At 36.4% G+C, this 14927-nt stretch overlaps 2 protein-coding genes across 3 annotated transcripts in view; one reads left to right on the top strand and one right to left on the bottom strand.

Annotated features, from left to right (window-relative positions):
- The window catches only part of LOC110378676 (calcium/calmodulin-dependent protein kinase kinase 2), a 222477-nt gene extending 214097 nt beyond the window's left edge, over positions 1-8380 (bottom strand). For both annotated transcript variants that reach the window (XM_064040381.1, XM_064040382.1), the window contains exon 1: positions 8157-8380. In XM_064040381.1, coding sequence (XP_063896451.1) covers positions 8157-8189 — 33 coding nt within the window. In that variant the 5' untranslated portion in view covers positions 8190-8380. The remainder of the gene's footprint in view (positions 1-8156) is intronic.
- LOC110378686 (2-methoxy-6-polyprenyl-1,4-benzoquinol methylase, mitochondrial) overlaps positions 1-14927 on the top strand; it is a 381156-nt gene that overhangs the window by 256296 nt on the left and 109933 nt on the right. The gene's annotated exons all lie outside the window — the stretch shown is intronic.

Raw genomic sequence — 14927 nt, 5'->3', positions numbered from 1 at the left:
CTTTCAACGTAAAACTGTTCATACTGGGGAATGAATTATTTTCCCGCATCCGGATAAAAAGTTGTAGGTAAAGCCCCGCTAACTGCAAACATTTTGATCGGGCCTTGTAAAATAATCAGTATTATGAAAATGAATAGTAGTAGTTTTACCTAGGAGTATTGAGTTTCCCGGGTAACTGAGTTAAGAAGGTCTGACAAACAGTCACTCCTTGTAAAACTGTGATACTCAGGTGCATCCGGTTAGACTGGAAGCCGACCCCAACATAGTTGGGAGATGAATGGTAGTACCATAGAAATCTAAAACAGACTGAAACAGCAACAAGAAATAAATTAACAACTACCAAAGGAAAATACTGTGACACGATATAGAAAACACTTCACGCGTGTATTAAATGAAAAGCGACGTGTTTCGACAGTTAGCCATGAATATTCAATAACAAGTCAACATACTGAGCTCAATACGTAGTTCAAAGGTTAAGCGTGTGTCGTTGAGGACTGGAAATAGATCGGTGACTCGTCTTTGATAAGGTGTGTAGTGGTGCTAGTAGTTTTGGGAAAAACTATAAATTGGTAGGTGTTCATAGTGTAATGGTCGTCGGTTCATAGTGTTCAAAGATTTTAGTGTGATAGTCATCGGTAATAGACGATGTAACTTACTTAATTTTAGCTTATATTTGAAGGATTCCGTACACAAAGAAGATTTGGTGCACAGAATAGTCTACTTATAGCCCAAGAGATAGGCTACATTTTTTGCTGCTGCGGGAAGTAGTTACCTCGGAAATTGGGTGGAATTGAGGTAAAAAACGGGTTTTAAATATTAGAAAATCACCCATATTTCAACAAAGTAGTATCATATATAAAAGATAGACATAGCTCATTTTACTAAGTAACGTACCTACCTACTCTTTTGATTTCATGGCAAATATGTACCTTCAAACACGATACTAGTTAACTAGGTATTTATTTAAGTACCCAAGCACTATTTATTCCGAATGAAAAATTAACTAATGAAATACACAACCTAAGTGACTTATTATGCTTTACATTATCAGAGGTTGTAACTAACCTTATTAGCAGCCACTAATAATTGGATTGTGGGGGTCAAATGCCAGTCATGTGGTATATCGATTTTCAGATGTTTTTGGTCAGAGTTAGGTCTTACCAAGGAGTGTCGTTTTACGGTAATGACAAATCTGGTAACGAGTTGGTCTGATGTTCTGACAAAGGTTGCGGGTAGACGCTGGATGCAGGCTGCTTCTAACCCGTTCTTTTGGAAATCTATGGGGCCTAGTCAGCAGCAGAAGTAGGTAAATAGCTAGAGAAAAATAATATGGTATATACGAAACATAGCAATTAACTAACAAAAATGTTTTTCGTGGATTTGAAAATGTGGTCAAATAATTTTCAGACTTTTCGGTTTTTTTTCCTGAATAAATCAACAGAAGTGGGCAAGCAACTGAACTGATATAATTTTATTCCACTTTCAATGCGTAATTTTGACGAATATTTAAATAAAATAAAATACTATATACTAAAAATACCAAAAACATAAAAATAAAACTCTAGTCTTCCTTTACACCCCAAAAAAATCCATCACATCCCAAAAAAATTCGTCAATACATCCCCAATACTAAGACGTACGAGCAAAGATAGGCGTAAACCTTCCATTTTCTTTATCTTTACTGTCCATATATCCCGTTTATTATCCTCGGAAGGTTCTGGAGCGAATGTGAGCAACACTGTTATAGCTTGCAATTACTTAAACTGGAGTGTATTGTGAGGAAGGTAGATAGGTCGTAAAGATGGTTAATGGGTGAGGAGCAATTTGGGATAGGGATGGGATTAGGAGACTCTTTTGTAGAAGGAGAAAGTTAGTTACTTAGTTGGGTGTAGACTATAATATGTCCTAACTGCCTCGTTGGTCTAGCTGTCGCAAGTGCGGCTGCTGAGCACGAGGTCTGGGGTTCGATTCCCGAGTCGGGCCGAAATCGCTTTGTGGGTTTTAGAAGACTTTCACAAAGCAGCCCGGAGCCTGGAATTTGGTGATTGATACACCCGTGCATCGGAGAGCACGTAAATGTCGGTCCTGCGCCTGATCTCTCTCCGGTCGTGTCGGATTGCCGTCCCATCGGGTTATGAGAGTGAAGGAATAGGGAGTGCACCTGTGTCTGCGCAAATGCTTGTGCACTATAATATGTCCAGCGCAATTGGCTGATCTCTTTAAATGAGAACAGCCGCCATAGCCGATAATCGGCTGGGAGGACATCATCATCATAATATGTCCTGTACAACGGGCTGATGTCCTGTATGAGAACAGCCACTGCCGTTATCGAGACTTGGTTAGGAGGCTTCATCATAAGTTGTGATTCTGGCTTCTGGCTACAAGATCTTTAAATGCATGAGACAATTAGGAGACTCTTTTGTAGAATGGAAATAGCTTAGATGGGATTAGTTTCTAGTCTACCGGAATGCAGTTAAGGACCAGTGTTTTAATGGAGCGGCTGCTTATCTGATCTCCTCAACCCAGTTACCTAGGCAACCAAATACCGCTTAATATGGCTGGTATGACTCTCTGGATACTTCAATTTAAGCAAATGAATGTTTTGCTACGTTCATTTATAATTACATATTTAATTGAACTCGTTTAAAGAGATGGTGATACCAATTTATTTAATGGCTGGTGATTAACAACAGTTTATACCATAAAACCCCCAAAAACTTTTTACGTTTCCAACTTTCAGCAACAATGTTAAGATTGTATTGATAGCTGAAGTTTGAGTAATCTTCGATCCCTCCCCCTCCCCTTACTGTTATATGTGAGTTTTACTACGTACTTACAGAATAATGTCTTTATTGATGTAATAAACCAAAGTATATGGCTGAAGGTCATTTTAGTACTGAAATTGTTATTATTAAAAGGCATGTTATGGTAGCCCTAAGTGAAGGAGCCAGCTATAGGTACACTTACTTACCCCATAAATTTAACCCCATAAGTTTTATTTAAAAAAGTAAGTTTTAATGGATGACTGTATGCGTACAATAGGTTAAAAAAAAGTAAGTTGGTTTCTTTCGCTTTCACTCCAAAATAGCTGAGCCTATTGACATGAAATTTGACGCGAGATAGACTAATTTTTGGCCCGGAAAGGGCTCCCTTTTACATTCCCTCGTAGCTCTGACGAAATCTCATTCTAAATTAAATTCAAATATCAATCACACAAGGGTTCCCCAATAACGCAACTCATTCAAACAAACCTCATTCAATAATAATACCGTAGACAATACCAATGACTACCATAGAGAACTATCGAAGTGATTACGTGTAAAGAGGTCGGAACTCTTTAGTCTATAGCCATGGCTTCCTCGTGTATGCTAACTATTAGGGTAATAGCTTGACAAACAAACCGTTTTGCTGATAGAATGATGTTTCTGAATTATGGAGTAAGTATTGTCAAATAAGATGTCTTTCTGGATTAGTGTTGAAGAACCTGCCTCTTAAAAAGTAGTTAGGTATGAGTGTGAGGTGAGGCAAGTCCTAATGTAACTTTTTAATGTAACTTTACTACATTAAATGTACTTTATAAGTGTATCTACAAAACTAATTGCCAATGACTAAGTAAACGTAAAAGAAAACATATCTTGGAAACCTAGACTTTCGAGTCTGAATTCGCCATTAGCAAACGTGGTAACATGCCTTGCCTGAGTGAAAAAATAAATTCGGGCGCTTGGCCTGATTACTTTTAGAAGCTCATTAAATCCCAAGTTTACCGGAACATAGTATATGATACCCGTAACCTTCACCGCAGTAGGTACATAAGCAAACACCCTTACAACTTAAAGAAAAACTTTTTTCAAAAACATTTCCCCAATACTATAAAACTACTAAGTCTTGTATAAAATCTAAATAAAAGCAGCAGCTACTACGAACCGGATTCTGTTCACACACAATCTCAGTCTGCCGGTAATCTTAAAATAAACGGTTTTCAAACCGGATCCGTTTTATTTACTTCTAACTATATTGTGTAAACAGATTGCCTGAATTTTTCTGCGCTTTGCTCGAGTTTACACTAGCGATTGAGGTTTAAAGTAGTTACAAATATTTATTGGCAAACGTTCTTATAACTCTTTTTTTACCTGATAGTCAAGAAGAGTTATTATCCTTGGCAGTCGTTACGGGTAGTCAGAAGCCAGTAAATCTGACACCAGTCTAACCAAGGGGTATCGGGTTGCCCGGGTAACGGGGTTGAGGTGGTCAGATAGGCAGTCGCTTCTTGTAAAGCACTGGTACTCAGCTGAATCCGGTTAGACTGGAAGCCGACCCTTACATAGTTGGGAGAAGGGCTCGGAGGATGATGATAAATCAAGAAGAGTTATGTTTTAAACAGTAACATGTGCAAGGGTAGATCCATATGGTAAGCAACGCTTGGTACGGCCTGTCCATAGATTTGTGGCTATCTGTGTATAATAATATACTAATATATACGGACACCTTTTCCCACACGGTCGGTTACCCCGAGGTAAGTTTTAGCTACATATATTGAAAATACATATAACACCCACGGTCATCAAGCATGCTAATCACACTGTTGACCGAACCAGGAATCGAACCCGGGACCTCTGGTTCGGCAGTCCGGCATAGTGACCATTGCGCCATCGAGGTCGTCATGTATGTATGTATGTATGTCACGAGTTCCTTCGTGTTTCAGAAGGCTTGTTGGATATCTGCTCCTGTAAGTAATAATGCCTATAGATACTCCTTGTTCTATCCTACGACTATCCTAAGTAGTGCTACAAGGGTCCGAAATGATCTTACACACGATCCCTAGGTTGGGTCTTACAAACATTTAAAGCCCAGGATTCCTCAATAGGTTTCTGCCCTTCACTCTTACTATCCAAAACCCACTCAGGAACTTTTCACAATAAATCAATTATGCTTTGCAAGCTTCAAACTATCCGTTACTATCGATAATTTCCGTGTTTGTCTGTGCGTGCGTTATCTTTGTCAAAGGATTTGTAATCGCTATCAGTTCACGTATTGCCTATCGAGTGCTGATAAGAAGATAACAAACGAATCATTTTATTCAGGAAGCTTATTTGGGTGCTGAAAGTTGTTTGTTGGTATTTTTGACTTAAAGTTTTGGAATCATAGTGATGACGGTTTCTTTCAAAATTTTAGTTTTTCTGATGGTGTATCAACAGTAACGCACTAAAAAATATCTAAAGAGTATTATGTAATTTAATTAAGTAATTTATCAATTTTAATTAAGTAATTATGACGTACTTTTGATGCTAGCTATTTTGTCAGTGTTTTCACACCAGCGAATTTTCCACGCGGGTTTTTTCGAAAAACATGGATAGGCAGTTTGGCCTGTACCTACCTATAGGAAACGATTGAGATCTACTAGTACGATTTTTCCTTAAGATTTTTCAGACGCTCGGTTTAGCTACATATAACAAAAATCTGTTAGTGTGAAAGCGCTGAAAGAACTAAAAACTTGTCGTTTACTTATGTAAACTTGGACTATGATTGTAATAAAGAACTTTGACATTTAGTTTGTAAGATCACAAATAAGAACATAATACTCTTGTTCAATTCCGATCTATCGCGAATTTTCTCTCGCTCATTTTGGAAAAAGACAAATGTGATCCTGACATTCTTGGAAATAAGGTTGAAAATCCGACAAGTTGGATAAATAATCGGATTTTCAATTCTTATAGTGAACGGAATTGAACTCTTTACATATTGAGGAAAATGAAAAGCAAATTGGATAAGGATTAAAGATTGATAATATTTTTTTGACACTTTTCAGTTACCATTGTATTTAATTACAGAATATTTTCAGTACCTCCTTGATTCAAAAATTCCTTTACCGTATTTACCTTCTTGAAAAAGTAAAATTGTCTGTCTGGCTTACATACTTGTCAGAAGTACTGAACCGAATATAATGAAATGCAGTACACAGTCTAGCTAGGACGTAAGAAAGGACATATACTATTTTTTATCCCAGTGCAGGGTGCGTTATGTACACATCAAGGTATACATTTCTTGAAGAGAGAAATTTTCTAGCAATATCTAAATATACTTTTGCACACTTATTCAGAATGTTAAATGTAAAACTTGCGCGTACGTAAATTAAACTTGGTACAAAGCCACAAAATCCATTTGTTCCTGTAACTGAAAGTTCCATGCATATTCAAGGCTTTTTAGAAGCTTTACCTGCATACACAGAATTTCCAAAGTGCAGTTTTCAGAAATGCATGAATGGACCTCGTGCAAACATTAGTTGGTTGAAAGGTTTTCAAGTTCTGAAGTCGGTGGTTATTCTAAAGAGTTCTTTGTCGGGTTAACTATTGACAAAAATGTGGTCGCTAAGCTATTGAAGGTTTTTGAACTTTTGATCTGAGTGTTATAATGAGAAAAGTTTTGTTATAAGTTTACAGGACACATGAGTGAATAAGCCGATCTGTATTTACTCGGCAAAAACGTTTAACTTACATATACCTATATCACTGAAAACAGCTCTCGCCACTTTCATAGCCCTACATATAATGTATATGGGATGTGCCCCGTGGGGCACTCCATGTCTCGGGAACTCCATGTCAACAGAACGGCTGGTCGTGATTGGTCGATCTTACAAAAAGACTGACCAATCAGGGAGAGCTTTCGGACAGTTGACAATTTGACAATTTCTCATCGATAGATTATAATATAGCGAAAAATAATGCGTTAAATTGCAATCAGATGTTACGGTTCACAATAATTCGACAGTTTACAATCTCAAGAGATAGATTGTAATCTAACGATGTTTGTAATCTTACGGTGACATGTATAAGGCGGATTAACTCGTTGGCAGATATTAAGGTTTTTGCGTGTTATCAGATGATCAATAACAAGTCGGGTACTTAAAAATCTGGGATTCCGTCTAGACACAGCGTGGAACGGTCCTGGCTAGCTGCCAGCAAGGATCTCATGCCAATTGCATAAATACAATTATTAGTGAGTAATTGTATGTTTAAGCATGGTGGTTGTCTAGTTATTTATACTTTACGATTATTACATTAAGTATTTAACTTAATTCTCGAAAGGTAGAAGCCAGTAAGTCTGACACCAGTCTAACCAAGGGGTATCGGGTTGCCTGGGTAACTGGGTTGAGGAGGTCAGATTGGCAGTCGCTCCTTGTAAAACTCTGGTACCCAGCCGAACCTGTTAGACTGGAAGCCGACCCCAACATAGCTGGGAAAACGCTCGGGGGTTGATGATGATGATGATGATGATAATAATGAGGTATCGTGAATAACGTTGGTAAATAATTCCTGAGCAGGAACTCAAAAGATTAATTAATTAAATATTTATTAGTACGAGGCTGAGACTCCAACATATTTTCTTGAGAAAAGACTGTAATGTTGATAAAGGAAGGCCGTTGCCTGATCTGCAGATGACTTGTGATTACAAAAACACAAATTAGAAATATCTGGTTTAGAAAGCCATCAAATTATATCAAACAAGTTTTTTTTTATTTATTTTTCTTCGCATATTTTCCTCAAATTTCCTGTAAAAACGTAGTTACGTATTATTATCAACGCTAGAATGAGCCATCCAATATATCTGCGTTTGACTTATGAGCTACATCTTGACAACTGCGGAAATTGATAAATAAACGAAGATATATTACCTTGCTGAAACTTTCAGGTAAGTAACCTTTAGTCTTCCACATTATACATATGAAAAACATTAACTTTCTTTGCAATTGGATACAAGGATGGGATATACGATGTAGATTGGAGTATGGTCTCATTTAAATTAGAATGATACTGAAAATTTGTATAAACACATGTATTTTTGTACGGGTGGTTGATTTTCAGACATTCAATTTTAACGCGAGAGTACGCTTTTCTTCGAGTTATTTTTAATATTGGCTCTATCTATTGTCTTTCTTGAAATAAAGCAATTGACCAGTTTTACAATTATATACTCTAATACAAAGGCCAAATAACTTCACAGAACTATAAACAAAAACAACACCCTTTGTTTACATCCTGAATAATTTATCTACCATCCCAACTTTTGGCGAAAAACGTGAGAGACCTTTCAAAGGCATGTTTTTGGCTGAAACCTCGTGGCTTACATGTTGGGTAATAAAAAACTTTGCTCTAACTCACCGTTCCACCCCCGCAACTGACGTCCTCGGCCATAACCGATCACTTGTCACTACCATACCACTGCACCACCACACACATTCAAAAGCAAAACGCGAGTACCAACCTCATTTGTAACCACACACAAAACGCACTGGCCATGCAACGTATTTTTGAATCGCGATTCGAAAATTGAATGTTTATTTTGGAAAAGGGAACCGACGCGTCCAGTCGGCGTCGGGGCGTCGAGGGGACTGGGTGCGCGCGCTGCCTCGGTTTCCATGGAAACGCAGGTTTGCGTTCAGTACGTATATTGAGAAGATAATAAGTGTCGTCTGATGGAAAACTTTGCTTGCGAGAGGGATGCTTTATTGTGTATGCTAAGTTCGACGGAATGCATAAACAAAATGAGATGGGGAATGTTAAGGGGTTTTGTTCTTGAATGAAATGTTTTATGATTTCACGGGGTATGATTTTTGGTATCACGACTTGTTATGTAAAGGACTGTGGATTTAGGTCATGAATGATAAAAGTTATATCATCATTTGTGTTGTCAGTCGCACTGTAATTTACATACTTGGAACGGCGCAACGGGTGGAAAATTAGGAAAAATCCCCTGAATTTCCCAAGCGCTTGTTATTATACTGATCTACTTATTACTTCATTTCTTACATAATACTTAAGACTACTCACGTTATTCTAATCAAAATCAAAGCATTTTCTCTTATCTACCTTTGTGCGATTGGCATGGAAAACAATCTATTTTCTTTACAAGGGGACAATAATAGAAAAGGATTCTTAAAGGTCATGGAGCATTGCAAATGCAAGTGTTAAATAAAGATATTTAGATGTTATATACTTAGTTAAAGCGAAGTGAGTGTTAAAATTAATATCTATTTTTCTTAGATTCACTGGCTAGTTAAAATGTATCCCAACATTTCTTAAATGTCCGTAAAATTGCAATCTTCTTCAGCGAACACAGACATGCTTTTTCGCGAACAATTCTGCTGGAATCTAGTCATTACTTTGTCCCTTTTTCCTCTCTGTAAGTACTGTTTATGTAGGACATAGTTACTGGGTCCATGAGAGGTCATTGACCCTCCACGCTGGTAGATTTGTGTAAGTAAAACAGAACACCTATTTATTTTTCTTTGATTTATAATTTTTACGGGTTTTTCGTCTGTAAAAGATCATATTTTTATTTTCATTGTGTAGGTTAGTGAAATTCCTTTATTATTTATAACTTCAGTTTTCCTTCTGGCATTACTCACAGTTTTATGAGAAAATTATGAAATAACATAATTGATTTCGTCTTTATAGCTTACATAAAGAGATATGTATATTAAAAAATATTAATCACTTGAATCGTCATCATCATTATATCACGCAATAAAACTCCAACAGTCGCGGTCCAAGCAGCCCACATCACTTTCTATGTTTTCATGAAATTCAACAAGACCTTCATAGCATAAGTAATTTAATAATCAACATTCACAAGAAGAAAATACGAGTATCCCACACAGTCATAAAATATTCCAACAGTACTGACAAAACAATTCTGATCTACAAACAAAAGCAAAGAAGATCTATAAAAAAAACTAGAAAGAGGGTCAGCAAAAAAATAAAGGGATCGTGTCAGTGGTGTTTGCGCTTATTCTGCTGATTGTACTACACAGGGTGGGGTGAATTCCGACGGAGCTTAGCTTCCGGATGTACAAAGGGTGTTTACTTTGTAAAATTGTGCGCAATTGTTGCTTTTCAGGCTATATTTATGAGAAAACGAGGGATGGAAAATGGAAAATATATTTTGGTTGAGATGAGAAAATCGTTTGCTTTGAACTACTAGCTTTTTGCAGGTAAAGTACCTCTATCATATTCTTTATGTAGTTTTTCCTATATACCATGAACATGGAATAAATACGACCTGAATATTAACCGACTTCCTAAAAAAGAGGTTCTTAATTCGGATGTTTGTTTTTTTTCGTGATTTACATGAATAGTATTTAGTAAAAAGTCGTTATTAAAATTATTTTCTTATTATTTTAACCCACTAGTTTCTAATAGTAACAACTATTCAAAGTAAGAAGAAATCACGTCATTAAGTTTGGCTTCATTAGGTACTAGTATGTTAACAGGCCATATGGTCATGACTATGGAGATCAAGTTTGAACAAACCAGGTTAATGAGCTTGTAGGATAAAATAATATACAAAACCATTTAATTGACTATTAGTTATACATAAGGTGTCAGGATCTTCAGGGCAACCCTTCCTTGGTTGCTTCCAGGATCTCATTCATCCAAAAATATATTATCTAGAGAACAGGCAGCAAACTCTTCGGGGTCCCTAAGGGCCGAAGCCTGCAGGAGGATTGTTCGAAAGAGTAGGAGAGAAGGATCAAAGGGGTTTCAGTCAGTAAAAGTCTGACACTCCCACCAGCTGTAAATAGGTCATTTTGAAGCTTTCCAAACACTAAAAAAAGACCTTCGTATAATGTTATTTAATTTTATTAAGTTACATAAATAAAATACCTTTTCAGGCACTCAAAATGCTACTAAAAGTGTAACACATTTATACTTAATCCATATAAAAACGATAACGAACAACAAAGTTGAAAATAATAACCGAAAAAATTGGGTTAACCATAATTGTTCGACGGTCGCGTGACCATAGCTCCATCAACTTACATGATCTAGATCATGGAAGAAGGAAAGATAGCAGAGATGCCATGAGGAAGGTAGGTCAAGCACCTTCTTCTAGGTCAAAGTTGTACGGTGAGCTTGACCAAAACAATCAGTTTGAGGCGTTCGGATTGGTCTGGCGAACTATTTTTGGTATTATAAAAAAACCGGCGAAGTGCGAATCGGACTCGCGCACAAAGGGTTCGGAACCGATTTATAAAACGGACAAAAAAATCACGTTTGTTGTATAATATTTATTTAATTCTAGTTTTCAATTCTCTAACTATCACGGTTCATGAGATACAGCCTGGTGACACATGGACGGACGGACGGACGGAGGAGCGAAAACAATAGGGTCCCGTTTTACCCTTTGGGTACGGAACAAAGACGGCCTATAAGGACGAAGATCTCGTCACCCGAACACTCGCATTTTGTCGTGCTACTTTCTTAGGAGATTTTCCGTTATGGCACCTCCGCTAGTATTATTGTTCTCCATGGTCTAACTTCATTTGATGGCGCTTACGTCACTTCAATTTGTTATTCCATTTAATTATGGAAATAGACAAAAAAGATAACTATTATTCCATGGTTACTTATTAAGTTATTATGAATCGGATTAGCATTAGCGCTAAGTAGGATTATTGATTACTTAATCAATGACTTTAGACATCTTAGCACTTAATGCAAGTTTGTACTTAACAAATAATTACGCAAAAACTGTATACTAAGATGGAATTTAAGTAGGACATAGGTAGCAGGGACTCTAGAGAGCCTCAAAGTGGGCTTAGACTTATTTTTATCAATTCCGAATTCGAAGTAAGTAAAAAAGTGGTTTGATATAGGTAAGCTGGCCTGATAAGCATTGAAATAGTTCAGGATGTATGTATCCAGGTCAGGTAAAACCGAGGAAAACTCCTAGACGCCCGAAACTCTTTAATTCCACAAAAAGCCACAGATTCCTTGACCAAATATTTTTGCAAATTACCTGGAAAATATTGCAGCTATAGGGTAAAGGCGGGATAGATGCCCCACTTTTTGAAATATGCTTATAATTTAATAAATATTGGTTCTACATTAATAACACCTATGAATGTAACTAGTTTAATCCTTTATGTTTATTTGTGATTTGTCTTTTTGGACCTATATACTACACGTTTTGCAGATTGTAGCTTTTTGTAGACCTCCATTTTTGGGGATAGATGCCTACCCCTATGGATAGATGCCCCACCTTGAAAATACTAGCGAGGATAGATGCCTTCGGTGCGGGATAGATGCCCTTCATAATTTTGAAGTATATTATATTAATAATATTTATATATTTTTTGACTTTAATTTATTTGAAATGAAAAGTATTTTGCAGTTTTTTAAATCTTTTTATATTCATTATCAGATTAATTAAAAAGAACACAATAAAATTCTTAAAGTATTTGTTCAACAAAAATAATGTATTTTATATTAAACCCTTATTATAAAATATGAATTATTTAGTTTCAACATGCAAAATCATAAAAATCATTCTTTCTTAAAAACTAAAATAACACAATATACTTAGCATCATAATATTTAACCGGACAGTGCTTTAAGTTTCCTACATCTCGAGCAAAAATTTCTGAAAAGTATACAGGTTTCATGTAACCAGCACTGACACATTACACATTGAATCCAGTCGGATTTAGACTTTGTTTGTTCATAGTTTTCAAAGCATTCTATGCAGTTATTTTTATTTGTATCTTTAGGCTCATCCTGTCCATCTCTTTTAGTCTTTTCTCCGGCAAACCTTTAGTTTTCTATTCCTTAACTTTGTTCTTGTCTTCATCTTCACTGTTTGAACTGTAAATCATTCGTAATCAATAAAAAGTGTTAATATACTATACATAAATACATGAAAAATATAAAAAATATTTATTCAAAGCACTTATAATACATTCAGGGTACAAGTGGTGTATGGAGGGATAGATGCCCCTAGGGGCACCTATACCGTAAAAAATCAGGGCAACTATCCTTTTTGACACGGTTAGATGCCCTAGTATTTTTTTAAATAAATAAATACAATAGAGCAACTATTTACATTAAAATGTGTACTTCATGAAACAATATACATACGTAATAAAATATTTGATGGAATTAATATCTACTTATAAAGTTATACAACAGCAAATACTCACTTTTAAAAATTTTACGCTCGCTGTAAGTTCGCCGCGGAGATGAATTCACACACGAGCGAAACGCGACCTCATCCCTCGATGGCGCGTGGCTAATTTAGGTGCGGGGTGCTTGTGGCTTCCAATTAAACGGTTATTTCTTAATCGCGAGCATGGGAAGTTAGGTTTTTTAAAAATGGGGCATCTATCCCACTGCGGCATCTATCCCGCCTTTACCCTATGGAGCAGAGGTTACCCAATCTATGGTTTTATTGTGATGAAGAAAATACGTACGGTCATCCGTTTTTTATGTGCAACGATTAGTTATAGGTACAGTTATTCCGATCATTTGATAAAAACTGCTTCAGGATAATATTCAGTAATTTGTAAATGAGTTTAGTGATCTTGTTTTCCATGTAACATGCTTTTCTTTAATTAATTGGGTTTCTATTTATCTAATGTATAAGTAGCATCATACTATTTTCATTTTCATAAATTAGTTCTGTGCGTAAGACCTTAATTAGATTACTTAATTAGATACCCATTTAAACCGAAGGAACGTCCTGTACCTGAACCTATCTCTACCAATACACATCTTTTTTTAACTACATCAAAAATCGTCCAATAACCCTGACTAAAAACCGTCGTGTTCCGTCATAGGCCTTTTATGTACCAGGGCCGCGGTATCTCTTTCGAACAATCCCGCAGCCACCAACACACACCTCACTATGGTTCAGCCACGTCCGAATTAGCAAGAATCCAAGAATCATACCTATCTAAATTCATATTTTCAATTCGCAACTCCGAAGCCTCCCAAGAAAACTGGATGGAAAATTAAAAATTCTTTGAAGAACCTGAACACGGGTAAGAACAAAAGAAATAACTAGTTCCCGTCAGCGCGAGGGTACCAGTGAAATTGAGTTAGCAGGTAAGTTAGAACTAACTCGCCCGTAACTGGGTTAGTAAGTATGTGACTGGCATAGACTACAAGTTGTGGGCCAAGATTTGAGGGAGCGTTATAGGATCTTTGCAGACTAATAATATATTATGAAGATTATTTTTTTTGTTTCTTTATTATAATGGATAAACTCAAAAACTAGGTACTTTACAAAAAAAATTCTTTGACTGTTGGAAAGCTAAACTCTTTTCGAGTAATATTATGCTACCTATATTTTATGACCTTACGGACAGTAGATCGCAAGGGTCGCTGGTGAAACTGGATGTTATAAGTAGTTACAATACAATTGTCATCATCATCAGCCTTTATTATTGTCCCACAGTAGGTCACAGGTATCTTCTCATACAGAGAAGGAATGGCGTCAAGGTGGATTGGCGATTTAGGACTTTAAGATCCAGATGATCCAAGATATTTTCCTCCATTTTTACGCAGATATTGGCGTACTAGACATACAAAGAAGGTGTATAAGAACTTAGAAAAGCTTAAATTGCAAGTAGGTCCACCTCTAGACTAATCTACATATCGCTGGACTGGCCTAAATTTATTAGCCTCTAGTTTTATGATGAATTCTAGTTTAAAGTAGCACACCTACAGCTAATGAAATAAAATCATCTAAGAATTTCAAAACTAAAGGAAAAGCTTATTTTTTCTCGTTCTACCACAATAAAATATTCAATTTCCACAAACTGTGTCCGTTCCTTTTACACAAGCATCCGATTGCTGCAAACTATTCCGTGGAAAAATAGAAAATACCTTGAGTTATTCAGAATAGAGCGCCTTGCAAAGAAATTATAGCAAAACTCACCGTTATGAGTTTTGCTCTGCAGGTATTACTTATTTCAGTTTTATGATCGTTTTCTGTTTTTCAGTAAATAGCGAATAGAGAAAGAGACAGTAACTTCCGCGCCCTCGTTATTGTATATAAAATGTGAAAAATTGTGTGCATCCAACCTGTATGTAACTAATAAAGTAATGGAATATAAGGTAACTTATCCAACGATGTTCCAAGGATCGTAG

The sequence above is a fragment of the Helicoverpa armigera genome, chromosome 22 (assembly GCF_030705265.1).
Source record: "Helicoverpa armigera isolate CAAS_96S chromosome 22, ASM3070526v1, whole genome shotgun sequence".
NCBI classification, from domain to species: domain Eukaryota; kingdom Metazoa; phylum Arthropoda; class Insecta; order Lepidoptera; family Noctuidae; genus Helicoverpa; species Helicoverpa armigera.
The sequence above is the reverse complement of the archived record's forward strand: the minus strand, read 5'-3'. Positions and strand labels throughout refer to the sequence as shown.